This window comes from Poeciliopsis prolifica, unplaced genomic scaffold, assembly GCF_027474105.1.
Source record: "Poeciliopsis prolifica strain line A6 unplaced genomic scaffold, Auburn_PproV2 SCAFFOLD001, whole genome shotgun sequence".
Taxonomy (NCBI): Eukaryota; Metazoa; Chordata; class Actinopteri; order Cyprinodontiformes; family Poeciliidae; genus Poeciliopsis; species Poeciliopsis prolifica.
In genome coordinates, this window is record NW_026562376.1 from 21,320,832 (window position 1) to 21,337,345 (window position 16,514).

The following is a 16,514-nucleotide window of genomic DNA, read 5'->3' on the forward strand; positions in this document are numbered from 1 at the left end:
TTTTATTTGAACAGTAATGAAATTGATCCAATCATTCCAACTTGTATTTTACTCAAAAATATATTAATCATAATAAAAATGTTATTATATCTTTAGGCCAGCTTGATAACGAATGAATAAAAAATCTTTTCCAAAAATCAAGTTTTAGAATTTGTAATGCAATATGTCAATCTGCATCCCAACTCTTCTTGCAATGGTGAGTCTCCCACACAGCATCTTTGGTGCTCTCATTATGGGTTGCTTTAACAAGGCAGAAGCATGACAGAGCTATTAAGTACTGGTCTCATTACCCATCAGGAGCAGCGTGAAACCGGCATCACATCCCCTCTCTTCCAAGCTCTCATCTGACTATCTGCTCTGTTCAGATCTCCATGCTGGCGCTGGATCTCACGAATCTTTCCAAGAGTTTCTGTTCAAACCACCAGCTGGACAAAGGGGGGGCAGGAAGCAGCTTTTTCCCCCAAAGAGTGAAGGGAAAAGGGGGCAGGACGGAGGGGAGGAAAAAATATAAAGAAAAAGAAAAATCCACCAGACAAGAAGTTTCCAATGGCATTCCTTGTTAGGAAGGGATCGAGTGACAGAAAATAGAACGATTTCTGGCAAGAGACAACAGACGTAAATGTACATTTCTTGTCAATACTTTTCCGTTGAAGATGTCAGACCTGTGCACAACCTGGTTGTTACATAACTGTTGTGGGAAACCTGAGCTGTGGCTAAAGAGATGCTACCGAACCAAGCATCAGCTGACTAATGCATGCTAATGGAGTTGTTTGAATCCCTTTCAATAAGCGAATATCACCAGGCAAGCAGGGCGTGGTATACGATTATTTTTTATGCCATTGCATGTCACTTAAAGGTGAAAATAAAAGGGGAAGTTCATGTTAATTTATCCCTCTTTTTTTTTTTACTTCACACTATGTGCAGCTCCTCGACTGCCATCACAGGTCAGTACGGAAATGTCTATTAAAATATAGATTATATCCAACTTAATGGTATTTACTTGATTTATTATAATCTATAATCTGTATGCTAGGAATGTAGCCATATTTATTAAAATACCAGTGAAAGCAGAAAGTAAGTCCTTTACAACATAAACGTTTCAGTTAGTTTTAGCAGGTTTGACAACCATCAGATTACCGATTAACATCTGTGCTGTACAATAAATATTACAGATTTACTGCACATTTTAAGAGTTTTGATATTTGCTCAGTCTTTACTCTAATTTAACCTCTTAGCTGATCAGAAGTACCCACAAGAAGCTTTCTATGTCTGCAGCAGGAGTTTGAGTGAGTGACCTCCAAGGACCAGAAGAGTCCCCTCATATTCCACCATGTGTAAGATCTACCACAGAATAATAATAATAGACCTCTAAAGCCAGCCAAATTTTGACACTTCACCAAGAAACCAAGAGCAGCACCAACTTTCACAGCCTGCCTCGTCCTGTTGCTCCTCAAATCAAAACATGATCAGCTCTCCTGTCTCAGCACTGGAATTTCCTTTCTCATCTCTCCATTGTAAGCTTCTCTGACTATATTGGTGGACAAAGCAGTCAGCCGACAAAGTATTTTTGATGTACTATTCTTAAAGCTCCCTCTGGTTTTAATTTGAGTTTTTAACCTTTTGACATTAGTCCCTCATAGGATTTACAAACTGCAGCTGTAGTTTCAGAGGTAATTTGTATTATTCTCAAATTTTATTTGATGTCTAGAAGCCAGAGCAGTGGGTTATGGTATAGCTTTGAAGTAAAATATTTGCTAGATGCTCTACACACGTCAAAAACACTAAGATCGCTATACGTGGAATAGGAAAGACTTACAATCTCCATACAACTCAATAAAATCGGCAGACAAATTCTTACAATGCTATGACAGAATTGTCAGATTCCAGCCAAAACTGCATGTTACACTTGGGGAGATTATTTTGGGCCATTGATGGGACTCTGCAACATCTCGACCATAAATACTCCACCGCTATAGAGACTGTTGATGAAGGCTGTCAAACAGTTTTGGATTGTAAGGAGGAGCTGAATGATTGCCAGACATTCTTGGACCTCTCAAGACCTCTCACTGGAACGATCCCCAGGAGACTGTGGACTATTCTGGAAACAACCCATGGAAATTGGACATTTTGGACAATTATCAGCACACTGAGAAAAAAAAGTTTTTTGGACAAAAAGAGTTAAAGAAATTCTGGTTAGTTTCCCTTTTTACACAATAACGATACTCTTAGACAAACTGTTTATTCTTTCAGTGCTGGTCAGGTTTTCTTTCTGCTTTTTAACACTTTACATGTACGTTAACTCGATAACTATAAGCAATCTCATATATATTCATATATCAAAACTCTTGTTCAGCTAGTGTTGAGAAAAAAATTGCCATACAAGTAAAAGACGAAGTGGAAATTTGAACCGGTTATGTTTTTTTTCCTTATAAGCTCATTGATTTCCCAATAGCTTTGAAACCCTTAAATATCACAAAAATAAATTAACACTCTCTTGCTTGGATCTCGAGAAACTTTAGGGAATAAAGATCACATTAAAAGTAAAGTTAGTAATGTGTTTGGAAATTTGAGCCTCCAAGTCCACTGCCTGAAGCTTTCCAAAGAAAACCAAAAAACTACTCAAATTTGAGGTCTGGTTTGATTTTAAATTGTTAAAGGAATTTCAATAGCAATAAATAACCACAAAAGACAAAAAGCTTATTAAACATAGCAATGTGTTTTTCTTGGATGTCTAAACGTTTTGGGAAGAATAGCTATTCTTCCAAAAGTTTCCACCCAGAGACAGACTTCGTGGGACTTAACATTTATTTATGTTATATGTGAATGTCTCTGATTCTCACCTAAGTCATCACTGTGTTGCTCGTCCAAAGCTAATGGACACTAAACAGGAAGCCGAACTTCCTATCTGGACGCCTCATTGTGTTTCTATCTTGACTTTCACTGAAAAGAACAGGGTCGCCACAAGCTGCAGATTTAGTAGATCAAATCTAACCCAAGAAGAGCAGGTAATCATTGTGGACCTGATTGGTTTTCCTGTGCATGGATCAAATGAATAAATTCTGGAGTGAGAGCAGGTTAGTGTGCAGAGTCACTTAGTAGCAAATATGAAAATTACACAGACTATGAATGTCCATATTGAGAAAGCGTAACTAAAAACATATTTACTGATGGAGGGCCAGGTAACTCTTTTTTTTGCTCTGCTTCTAATTCTTGCAGACATCCCTTACTGAAACCTCTTTGGTATTAATTTGCTAAAAATAGTATTGGGGACAAAAAATACTTTTAATGTTTTGCCTTTGCTCAGTCTAAATTACTTAATGACTTAAATCTATTTGTTGCAGCAGGAGGATGTGGTTTCAGATCCAAAGTTCTCCTTTTATGGCAATCTACACACAATAGTTTAAAATACTGAAGCTTTTTAAAGTGACAATCTGTCACTTTAAAAAGCTTGCATGCTCATGTGACAGACACACACAAAAAAGAAAAAAGTTTCTGATGAAAAAGAGCAAGTGTTAACTTTTACTTGAAGGAAATCAGAAGTCGTTTTTTTCACTGTTTGAGCTGCATTAGCCTAAAAAGATTTAATTTTAAATAAACTGAAATCGAAAATAAAACCGTGTTCTATACCAATCAATTTTACACCACATATTAGACACTGCTCTGGAGAACTCATTGTGTAAAAATCGATGTGTTAATTACTCAGTGCTCCAACTCACACGAAGTTCTGTTCAATAAGTCAAAAACACCACAGCTGTATCAACTTCATGTCTACATGTGCAGTCCAACACACAGTTCTTCCATGTCAGAGTTCACTTCCCTACTACCGTGATGTACTTAGCTACGTTTTTGCACCCAACGCCACTTACGCTGGAGGTTAAATTCTGCCGCACGCATTCCAAATGAAATGGCCTAAAACACAAAAATGTGTCAAAAAATGTCCAGAGGCCAACGAAGAAAACAAGAAAAGCTCTCCACATTCTCCCCAACTCAGCAGCATTCTAGAGGCTATTAGAGCCAGGCCAAAAAGGCTATCAGCTCTCTGCAGAAACTATTCTTTAAATTGTCAGCTTGTCATCCTGAACATCTGAGTGCACCGGATGACACACGCTTCCATCCCCATCACGCTGTGCCAATGACTAACGACTAACGCTCTTAAAGAAACTGTCAACTGTGCAGGTGTGCATGCAGTACTCTGCCTTCAACACAGACACAAACATTTTTATGGAATGCTGGCGGTTAAGACGTAGGTGTTTCCAACTTACCAACAACCATTAATGTAAACTCGAACCCTCTCTTGACGGACTTCCGATACACCTGGTTGGGGAGATTGGCAAAGCCCACATACCCCTCCAAGTTCCGCTGCTGAAAGAAAGACAAGATTTCTGTTTAAGTGTTTGATAAGCAGACAATGACAACAGACAATCAAACTAGCTCAAACATAGTCATGATCAGGGGAAAGTAACACCAGAGGGATGTATGTAAACATGAAAAACTTTTTCAGTCCTTTTCTCTTCGCACTTATATCAAAGAAAATGCAGCAAAAAAACAAGATTGCTCCTTTTCAAAACCTGCAATTAGCATTTTTCCTTTGCTACATCGACAGAACCCCTTTCAACTTAAATGTAGCTGGTATAAATACAAGTTGGGAAAAACAGTTGCTTTGGATGGGTGGGGGCTGAGAGGAGAAATAACAGGCTTTAGTTGGAAAATGATGCAAACAACTTTCTAGTTACGCGAACTAAAACAGAAATATTAGACGGCTGAACATCTACTTTCTTACAGCAGGCATATTTAGCCAAATGAAGACATTAAAAACAGTAAAAGTCCTACGTGTTCAATCGTGTCCATCGTGTACGACCGGGTGTGAGGAAGGAAGCTGGTTGCCACAAAGGTATCTCTTCATCTCTCTCCCTGTTCTCTTTCTCCACCATCTGTCTCTCTATCTGTCGGTTTGTTATCGTAATAAAAACCCTCCAATCACCAAACAGCGTTTTGCATGCTACATGGGGCAAACACAATTGATTGTTGGCCTCTCCAGCTCTGTCATGCATGGCACAGATGGAAACGTGCAGAAGTGACAGAGCTACTCATAGATTAGGTGTTAATCTTAACGATGGTCAACAATGTCAAAAACTTCTTTTGTCACATCCCCAACTACTAAACCTCCATGTTCTGTCCCTCAGAAATACAGTGTGAAATATTTTGTTTATCAATTAAACATTATTTCCATCACGTTATTTGGAAAAAATACCAATATAAATCAGCAATCATAGTAATGTATCTTGTGACCCAAACCGATATGTGGAAAGTTTAACAAGCTTTATTTTCCACAGAAATAGAGTAGTAATCTTTTGAAGAGATTTAAAAACTATATCTAAATGTTGTCTACGAAATAGAATAAATATAAAGAGAAGTGAGGATGAAAGGAGTTGTCCAGCAAATCTCAGAAGGTAAATACAGAAAGACGTGTGGGATTAAGTGAAATGTACACTCAAGCGCTAATCCACATGGTTTTGATAACCACATGACTGTATTGTATACAACCAGGTACCAAATTTAAAACAATAAGAGTGATCAAACAAGAGTATCTGCAGGTTTAATTTAAACATTTTAACTTTAATACCTACATAAACTTGGCAATATAAGTAAACTCACTAGCTCTCAAAGTTATTTTTACTTGCCTAGTAGCCAAGTCAAGACACAACTTAACCCAACTTCAGTTGGATTAAGTTACTTACTTAGGAATATATTTTAGACTAACATAACCAAACTTGGGTTAAGCTGTGGGAAAAAAAAAAAAAACTTAACCCAACTGTGTGGAAAAAAAAAGACTGAAAGTATCTTGCCAACAGAAGCTGCAACAACAACAAAAAATAAAAAATAGGCACAATCTATTCACCTCATCAATACTGTGATGCTTGCAGCAGAAAAGCAGGAGTAACTACTCCAAACAAGCCTGAAGCACTTTCCAACATTTCTATGTTTGATCCACCCACATTCACATGCTCCGAGTATGTTACATAAACCACCACCTCTGACGATCCGTTCATTTCCCTGCTGCTACATTACGGGTACCCACATAGGTTTTATTTTAGTACTTCAGGAGAAAGTGGTGGTTCCGATTGTCAATGTTTAGCTCCAAAAACCGCCTGACTCTGAATGTAATAAAGAGGTAGATGGATGTAGTGTGGATCAGTTGGAACATGTTCGTGTGAATTTATAGGTTAACGTTCCTGCGGAAATAAGCAGGCACACAGGCGTACACTTCAGATCTCCACAGCTGAAAGGAAGCGAGGAAACAGTTAGAGCGGCAGGCACGGGACTTAAAAAAAGGAAGTAATGGGGGATGAGAGAGAAAAAGACTAGTCAGCCCATACCATTCATGCAGCCCCATCCCCCAGTCCACCCAGTGGTGATAGTAGCTGCCTGGCTCACTGACATCATCTTGCCAAGCCCCTCACCCTCCACAGGCATTCAGCAGCAGCTGATCCCTGGGCCTTCTCACCGCCTCCATCAGCTGTTTCCAGTTTTTAGTTTTACATATTCCAAATAAATAATTCATCAAGTATTGCTTTGTTTAAGCAGAGCAAAGGGAGAAGTGAATGCCTTTGAAAAGAATAACCGTGTTGGTGCCGTTTTGGTATTTTTAGCTCTTATCTCCCAGCTATTTCTATTTTTCTGTACATGACCACTGCCTTGTTATGCCAAAGAAAGCCACTGCCAGTCACCTTTGGCTTCATTGCAGACAGATGCAGAATGACAACATGGTGTAGCATACATTGTGGTGAGTAATCCTTCATTGCTAAATGTAAGTGACAGTGTAAAAAAGCCCTCCTAAAGAGGAAATGACATACATAGAGGCATGAGTGGCTTCTAAATCAGAGCTTGTGTTTAAAATTTTATGATGAACTGACACCATAAATACACTAAAGATAGAAGCCAACAACATTCAGACAGCTGGGCGATGAAAATGATTGAAAACATATACAAAACATATTTCCAGGTACAAGAAGAAACCACAAAAGTAGGCCGCATAGTTACCCAGTAGATTTGACTTGAATCTGGGAAGAGAACCTTATATTTAGGATGAATGCTCTCCATGTGCATGTATGTTCTTCTCCCCAGATTGAGTTTATTGAGGTTTTGATCCAACAAAGCAGTGATTGATTCCACTGAAAATTGTTTTTTGCAATCAAATAAGTACTCAGAGATGTTTACAGTAATTAAAAAAAAAAAAAATCTACTGACCTGATGTATGATAACATGATGAATTAAATCCCATAATAAGCTTTTCAATTTCAGGATTTAACTCGAACATCATCTTTGAAATATAAGGTGAGTCTTGCGTTGAAAAAACAATTCTTGAATACAAGGAAAAAGTCACGAGTCAACTATATGACTTTTATTCTAACCTGCATGTTACTATAAAGCAATCAGTCGACTGTTTTATAGTAAGGTCATTTTTTTCTTTATTGAAAATTGTTACTTTGTTCTGTTTGATTTTTAAGCTAAGGTTTTTACTGGTTTTGTGTAACTTTGGCAGCTTAGGCAATTCAAGATCTTAAAATGCTGTTAACAGAGACGAACAATCCAGCTTTTCCTGGCCAATTTTGGGTTTTCTTTGAGCTCTCGCGTGGCAGTTCTTTAGTTTATTCTCCGGAAAACAATAACCAAACATAGTTTAATTTGCTGCTAGTTTTTTTTAAATATATAAATTTAGTAGCTTTGAATCCAACAAAAGAAGGAAAAGTTAGAAATGAATACTTAGTTTAAGAATGAAGGCCCCGCTTGACCAAAAAAACAATCTCAAGTCAGTGACTCAATGCAGTCAGCTGTGTTTCCTCAGATAGAAAACCTTTTAATAAATTTGAATAATACATTTAACTTAAGTGCATCGATTCATGACTATGATCCACCAGGACTGTATATAATTAACTTAGAATACGTATGATTGGCTTGAACTAACTTGGCTGTCTGTGCTTTGAAATAACATTAGTTGTGAATGTGGTGCTACAAAAATCCATCGACCTTACTCAATACCCCGCCTTGACGACTCAAATCAACAGTTGATTAATCTGTTGCTGTCCTTATTAACAAACATTCATGATCCTGGTATAATTTGAATACTTTTATTGCTCCTTCAGATTGCAGTATTTGTTTTTTCCATGCTTTTTTTTGTGCAAACTTAATGGCACATGTTGCTTTAGATAAAATACATGACTGTTAAATTCCTCTTCCTCGTGGTAAGAGTATAAGGTCTACTAATTTCGTTTAGAAGCACCTAGTTCTAAGAACTGAGGCATCCATTGCATACTTTCACTGCTGGCATTATCTGAGCAGCAGTATAGCTTTTTCCACCGCAGCCAGCTCTAATTGAAACCAGACCACGTCCCTATGTGTCCCATATGAAGACCTCAAACCAGTCTAATTTCCTCAAGAATTTAACACAATGATGTCGTCCAACGAATAAACTTGTAGAGAAAGGCGTCCATCTTCCCCTGACTAAATGACGACTGTTATATTTTAACATCGATTAACAAATAGTGGGGCTAAGAAAATGGGAAGGCAAGAATCCAACAAGCTACATTATAGTGCTCAAGCATACAAAGAAACGAAGATACACACCGTAATATATTTTCAGTCAAATACTCAAAAGCAGATTCTTGGAAGAGGTGGACATGGACTTACAGCGATGCTCGGAACAGCAGCCTCTGGTCGCTCGATCATTTTGCTGTCACCACCCAGCCTGATACGGACACTCGCCGAGGCATACACCGAGGAACGTCGGAGGGAGTCACGCGAGCTTAGCACAAAATGCTGCTTTCTCTGCTAAAACACCAAAGCTAAGTGAGATAACGGAGACAACGTGGAAAAGTGAATGAATGAATGAATGAATTGGGTCAAATTACATATGGCCGCTTACTGGTGGTACACGGAGGTAGACCTCAGTGAGGAGGAAAATGCTCCAACGGCTGTTTTTCTTCACGAGGGGAACCAGCGGTACTTCCACCAAGCTACTTCCGGTGGAGAATTTCAAAATATATTTCATAATTTATTTTAAATAAATATGAATAGCGACTAATAATAACTACTATTATTATCAACAGACAATAACATTTCCCTCTATTCTACAGAAAGTGAATGAAAACTTGTTATTCTTTAGAGTTGTATTTTTGAATGAATATTGCTTTAAATATACTATGCTTTTATTGGGGCCTGTCATAGCATTAAATAGGCACCTATTGTTTTCTGTCAATAAAATGTCTCTTCATTTATTTATTTATTTTTCTTCAGTCACCGTTAATGCGGCTGGAACCGCAGGCACGATCTCGAGAAGGGAGATGGAGCCCCTTCTCGAGTTACTATGGCGACATAAATCGCGAAAAATCGACGCCCCAAAACCCCCCCAAAATTCCTAATAAACTCTATTTTTGAGGATTTTCTGTGTCGTCAGGAATTCACGAAGAAGTGCCCTGCAAATTTTACTTTGAAGATACGCCCCTGATTTCTTCAGAAGTGAAGACAGCAAGTCGATGCAAATTACGGTGTGTCCACAACTTGGCTCTAAGCCTAAGCGCACCAAATTTTTTGATTATTCGTAAAATTAGAGTGAGAAACGGAGTGCCATTTTGACCCCAAAACATTTTTTTTAACTCGTCCTCAAGCCCACCAATATCGCCTATACTGGTATCAAAGTCGGTCATGATGATAAGCATGTGTAGTGGTTTGAGAAACTGTAAAAAAAAAAAAAAAAAAAAAAAGTAAATTAAAAATAAAATACACCCCCTAATTTTGAATCAGAAATAGTCTTGTCTTTTGTCTTTGTTTTTCTTTTTCTTTTTTCTTTTTATTCTTATGTATGTAGACGTTTTTGTTGTGTGCATGTATCTTCTTGCCTGTGGGGGCGCTCTCGTGCCGCTGTGGGTCTAACGGGGAGAACGAGTTTCCTGCTCTGGGCATGCGCGGCTCAGAATAAACGAGCTTTTGCCAGAGTAACATTGTTTCAACTCGCTTCCTCTGTGATACACAGGTAGGATAAACGGCAATTTTTATAAACCCATTTAAAATGTTCTGCAAATATATGAAGATTATGAACTTAGATGTTATAGAATGGACATAGACATTTGCACAGTTTTATATTAGCCTTGATCTGTGTCGGCATATGGCTCGCTTTTTGTTGTTGGAGCCTTGGGATTTTGAACTTATTTAAATCGCTTGATTACTCAATATTGTGTTTGTATTTGGGTAGCATTGCAGTGTTTTTTTTTCTCATAAAAGTGTATTTATTTGTGGTAGGCTCAATCTCCTTTATAACCTCTGTAACGATTATAACTGACAAATGTTAATGATTAAAAAACGGTTTTAACTAACAAATGTTTTTGACTAATTAAACAGTCATAACTGACAAACGGTGGTGTTTACTGTGTGTAGTAGATGAAATGTTTTGTTCACTTTGGTTATGTTAATTACCATAGCAACGGAACACAGAGCAGGGAAGAGCAACTGTTTAGGACTACAAACACGCATCATCACTGCAGTTCTAACTCTGGCGGAACATTCAGTTAAAATAGAAGGCTGAGCTGCCATTTACAATTACTTGCTGTTTTGGCCAAAATATAACTGATTTAACCCAATCACTGTTACTCACAGGTTTAGGGTAGCCCTTTAAAATAAAGCTTACTGAAAATTTCTAAATGAAAGCCTGAATATTCATCTCAGGCTTTTGTTATCTTTTTCTCTCAGGTTACTGCGGAGAGAGCTACAGATATAATTCGCGGTACTGTCGGAGACAAGAAATGGCACTCTTATATGCTTCAAAAGGTTTTCGGATCGCTCTTAGGGATCCTCCACTGGAAGGAGTTGTTCGGACTGCTTTGTTCAGAAAAACTGCTTCAAACAGTTAGAAATCTGCCTCTCCCTGTGTCTCACTCGCATGACAGTTGAACTGTTCTTTAGAACTACATGGCGGAACACTCAGTGCCCATAGAAGAGGGATGTAAGAACTACAAACATGGCGGAACTGTCAGTTACTACTGATTAGGACTGAGCTAGCAGCCAGTAGTAACAGACAGTTATGCCCACCATTGAAACATACTGTAACATCAATTAATGTAACATTTATATTACTTTATTTATCTGCGTACTACTGTAGAAAGTCTGTTTCCTACAGTATGCACTACAATAGTCATCTGGATTATTTTGTGATATGCTGTTTTGCTTGATCATATTGTTTGATTTAATTATAACAAGACCATTTGTAAATGGCTAGATGTTGCATTCCAACATTTATTTTTTGTTTTCATTATTTAGCGCACTTTCTTCTGTGTGATGATATACTGACAGTTGTTTTAATCAAGAAATGGGCTTTTTCTAAATAAGTTAATGATCCGTGAACACTGCAAAAATGATTTGAAACATGAAAAGTGAATAAGTAATATGGTATTGACTGTGCTTAGTTGCACATCAAGCAGACCAATTACTTTGATTAAGACTGCAAAGAAAAAGCTAGTCCATATTTTTATTATGAAAGTAAAGACAACCATTGTCTCCTTGTTTTTGTCTTGAGTTTGGGTAACTTGATTCTTCTGTTGGGATCCTTCATTCGTTCTCCTATTGGTCAAATGTAAATGGGATAGGCCCCTGGTTGTGGGTGTGGGGTTAGGGTTAGGCACCAAATCTACTACTTTAAAAGACTACAAAGAAGACCAGTACAACAAGAAAAGGATAAATTGTTATTCATGCAGATGCATATCAACATATCTGAATATAGAAGCATTTAAAGCGTTTAAAATCAAGCTCCGTCAATCATAATTAGAGACCTAATTGGTCCAGATGTTCCTGACAGAGCTCTTCACTCTCAGACTACAGCTTCACTGGCGGTTTTAAGAATTTCGAAAGTAGAAATGGGAGGCAGATCTTTTAGTTATCAGCCTTTTCTCATTTGGAACCGACCTCCAGTTATATACTATATACTATAAAGTCTGTCCACCTTTAAGACTAGACTTAAAAGTTTCATTTTTGCAGAGGGTTGTTTTGGAAAAAAAAATAAATCCAAGCACTCAGTGTTTGGTGAAAATCACTCAGTAAGATTTGTTTATATCTCGCACAAAAAATGAGTGGATACAAGACAATCACTCACGCACAGGTAGGAGTAAAACCTCTGTCAATAGGCAGACAGCATAACAGTTTTATAGAAACAGGAATAATCAGGGAGAGGGGAAAAGAATCACAAGGAAAACAATGTGAGTGTCTGGATCTTTGCTCTGCTGAAAGCTATTTCTCTGGGGACAAAAAACCTTCGGTCAGTTGGCTCAAACTTACCATGTATCTGAAAAGGATACATCATAGCATGACATGAACATCAGATTAATAAAGTTGTATCACCTGAAGTAGCACATCAAGCTGCCTTCTGTAACACCCTCCTGGATGGAGGGATTGGCTGAGCTACTGCTGCCTTGAAAACTGTCTCAAGACTGATCTCCTTGGCTGTGTTCCTTCTCTAGAAGAAGCCATTATCTTTCAGTATAAGCTTAGCAAAGTGGTGTCATGGTGTTAATATTTTTGGCAGACAGTGCAGATGCTAAATTCTGCTAGAAAATGCAGTCATCAATTGAATAAAACTTTAAGCAGAAGGAAGCATAAAGTGCATCAAAATGTCATGGTAGAGTAGACTTCGGACTTGATAAAACACGATGGACCAACACTAACAGATGACAATGCTTCCCAAATTATTACTGACTGTAGAAAATTCACATTGCACCCAAGCAGCTTGGATTTAATAATTAATTATGTATTCTTAAAAATTATGTTCCTTTCCACTTTCTCCAGACACTGGCTCCTTAATTTATGAATGAAATACATTAAACCCTGAACTGAAAAAGAGAAAAATACTAACGTTTAGATGGAATTGTAATTAATTGGGATAGACCAGTGTTTATTTATATTTGGTTACTCTAAAACTTTATATGTATGTATTTTTTTGGCCAAATTTTGCTTTGTGTTTAGTGTTTTTATTATAAAATCCAGTGGGTTTGAAAAAAAAAAGAAAAAGAAAGCTGAACTGTAACAAATTAAAATAACTGTATGCTGATGTCCTCAAAATGAACAAAACAAAAGCAATTTAGAAGAAACAGGAAAAAATGTACAAGGGCTTGAGCAACTTTGAAAAAAAAGGCAACATATTACAATTACACATATTGCCCTCCAATGCTACAAACCATATAATAATTAAAACTTTTGACATTTTACATGGAAAATGCTGTCTCTCGCTGTGTTTACATGACTGGGTAATGAGCTGTAAAATACTTTACCTTCAACCCTTTTTAAGAATATTAACAAATATAGACTACACATCAACCAAAGCACCGTTTGCCCCCTTGTTGACCTTTTACTATGGCAATTACAGTAACAGCACGGCAGAGAACAGGCATTCAACTGTTCTGATGCAAAATGATCGAGTTGCGCCATCTAGTGTTCACAATCACGCAATGGAGGCGGCAGCGCTAAAAACGTGAACATTAATCCCAGACTCTGCTACAACTTATAATATGAAAAAGAGACTTTGTTGAATTGGAAAAGTAACATAGGTTTATTTCATAAGAATCAATGTACGTTTAAGAATATAGGAAAGCTGATACTTCTGACAGGTTTACAAAAATCCAAAGTTCAAAAGCATGACTATAACAGACTTTAAATAATTCAATTACAGCAATTAAAGTTTTGCTGTATTTCTTAAACATTAAGAAATAGGATCTGTGCAACAGATCCTAGCTTATTTAATAAAAATTGACACTTTGTTTATTTGTAAGACATTTGTCTTTTACAATAGATATTTTATCTGGTCGGTTCAAACTACAATCAAAACTTACAGTGTTGATGGTTGAACTTAAAGTTGCATTTAACACAAATACTCTTGTTGTTCCATAGCAACCATTATAAAAACACACTTCCTTTATCAGGAAAAAAAAAATTGATTCTCCTTCATCTTATCTTGGTAGTCTACCATAAAATATTAGAATATTTGCTAAATATCATGGAAAGAGAGCTGCTGTTTTCAGTGAGAAACTGTAGCAACACAGCCTACATATTTATGTAAGCTGGAGTGTTGGCATATTATTGTCAAGTTTACAGGTTGGTATTTGCACCAGAAGCTTCTCTGGTCTCCAGGTAGATGATGAGATTCTTCACCCAGGTCTCAGAAGGTCTGACACACATCTGACGGCCGGCCACTGTGTTCAGCCTGGATGGGAAAGAGGAAGAGGAGAGTGTCAGCAGATTCAGGGGCAGGTTCAGTGTCGCTGGTGCAACTTCTGTAACTGTGGATACTCACAAGATGGCACGGTTGGAGCAGCGCTGACTGGTTCTGGTGTAGCTCACAACTTTATCTTGTGACACCGGCTTGTCATTGAACCTGAAGCAGCACTTCTGTGGGCCAACTCCACGCAGGCCTGCAAACAGAAAACACAGAGTGAATATCACAGATCTATGTATTTCCTTTTGTAATTTCCTGTTAAACTGTGAAAGGGCAACATCTGAAATGGTTTCTTCTTGAAATAGAAAAGACTGTGCTTTTTCCACTTTCTGACTTTGCCCATGTTTGTGTCTGCTTTCCATTATTTTGGTAAAAATTAAATATATGGGGTTTGAGAAGACAGAACACAGAAGAAATTGTGCCAATTTTGAACTTCTTTGATGTTAAAATCAAAACACAAATTGAGGAAAAAAAGTTATGGATATGCCCAAAAGTGTGTTCACGTGTAGCTTAAATGTCCTTCTAGCCATTTTGATGTGTCTTTTCTAAAATTTAAATATGTGCGATTTGCAAAAAATGAATCTTCCTTTCTAAAAATTGCTTAACTCTAAAGTCATTGATGCTCATTTATCAGCAAGTCAGTAGCTAAATACCAATATTTTGACACATTTTGACTCTTTACTGATCCTGACACTATCTCAGGCAAAGCAATGCTTTATTATTTAAGTCATTATATAAGTTAGTTCAGCATATTTTTAACTCACTGTATTTTTTTAATCATATAAACTTATCTTAAAATTTAAAAGTTGACTGATAGTCTTTAAATGTATTTAATAGTTTATATTTTATTTCAAAGTTTCATCTTACCTTCAGTGAGAGCGATGAAGGCCATCATCATCACAATCGCAGACAGAGCAAGGCGAGCCATCCTGAGGTGGGTTTGTTGGTGTTAAGGGTTGAAAATCTCAGCAAACGTTGGCTTGTTATCTCTGCTGTTTGATCACCACCTGCCTTCTTATTTATACATCAGAAAAGGGAACCGCCCCCCCAAATTCCATTTTTGGGGGGGAATTACCTACGTACATGGGAGATTTTTTTTAAGGTCTTCTTTGTGTCTGCTAGTACGTGATATCTTATCACTTCCCTAAAAATGTTTAATGAGGAAGAGAGTGGTTTCCCTTCCTGACCAAAACTGTGGTTTCTCCCACAACCGGGTCACATGATCCTCTATCTGAAGCCTCTGTATACAATGCAAAACCTCATTGCAGAGAATTTCTAAGATGAACCGGGTTTTTTTTTGGGGTTTTTTTTTTTTTTTTGGGTCCTCAATAACAATCTCAGTCATAGAGGCATAAGTAATTGTCCATTGTTCAGTCTGAATCTGAAGTTTTATTAAAAGAGTTTGAAGGGGATTCGGACAAACTAAAAAACCCATCTCAAAGAGCACTGTTGTGGGAGAAAGCTACGTTACCAAGCACTGTCAGGTGAAATCGCTCAGTCAGGTTTATTCATATAATGTGCACAATACAGAGAGCTTGTAGGGCAATTATAATGAAGCAAGTCTGGATGAAAAGCTCTGCCAGGCAGAGACAACACTTGCGGTTCATACCAAGGATAAGAAATTCAAAACAAGGGGCGAGAAAGTCTGGTTCTGATGCAGAACAACTTCCAATCTTGCACATGTAAGAGTTTTTTTTTGGTGAGAGTTCACAAGCATTTCATATAACCTGATCAGCAGATGTTAACTTGTAGTAATTTTCCACCACAACGCCAACACAAGGAGCACTGGGACCCTGATCTAATACTTCACATCAGACCGAAACATCCCTCAAACCTGTGGCAGTAAAAGAGACTTCACCAATGAGAATCCAACCCTAAAAAAATAGTCTGCCAATGAAAAAATATTAATTTGTTTAATACTGCCAATGATTATAAATATGTTCTTAAAACAATTAATAAATACTTCAGGAAATACAAAATTAATAACAATCACAACATGTCTTTTGACATGTCTTGCACTGTTTGAGTGTTTCCTTGTCTTAGAGAAAGCAAAAGTCATGAATAAGATGAAAGTTTTACATTATTTTCAGCCCCCTTTTTGGCATTTGCGTTTATTAGCAGGCTAAATTGACAAAGATAATGCAGTACTTTCATTCCACAGAAGAGAAAGCCACATAGTTTGAGTAAGTAGGAAAAGGAAAAAAACAACAACAAAAAACGCATCTGCATTGGTTTTGGTCATTGGTCAAAGGAGTTTTAGTAT

General features: G+C 37.4%; 2 protein-coding genes across 7 annotated transcripts in view; both read right to left on the reverse strand.

The window, feature by feature from the left end:
• The window catches only part of LOC129359557 (septin-7), a 35,600-nt gene extending 26,606 nt beyond the window's left edge, over nt 1–8,994 (reverse strand). Inside the window, exons 1-3 of one of the 6 annotated variants that reach the window (XM_055029206.1) lie at nt 8,924–8,994; nt 8,689–8,829; nt 4,263–4,362 (exon numbers count right to left, since the gene is read on the reverse strand). In XM_055029206.1, the coding sequence (XP_054885181.1) occupies nt 4,263–4,362; nt 8,689–8,727 (139 nt within the window). In that variant the 5' untranslated portion in view covers nt 8,728–8,829; nt 8,924–8,994. Of the gene's footprint in view, nt 1–4,262; nt 4,363–4,830; nt 4,864–8,688 lie in introns of those variants that run through there. The other 5 variants (XM_055029216.1, XM_055029223.1, XM_055029234.1 and 2 more) reach the window with 5 other exon arrangements.
• Nucleotides 8,995–13,539: 4,545 nt separating this feature from the next.
• Nucleotides 13,540–15,267, reverse strand: LOC129358846 (monocyte chemotactic protein 1B-like). Its single transcript, XM_055028065.1, has 3 exons — nt 15,119–15,267; nt 14,330–14,447; nt 13,540–14,239 (listed from the first exon to the last, which is right to left on the reverse strand). Exons 1-3 carry the CDS (start codon nt 15,177–15,179, stop codon nt 14,125–14,127), a joined length of 294 nt encoding a protein of 97 aa, XP_054884040.1. The 5' UTR covers nt 15,180–15,267; the 3' UTR covers nt 13,540–14,124.
• Nucleotides 15,268–16,514: the final 1,247 nt, after the last annotated feature.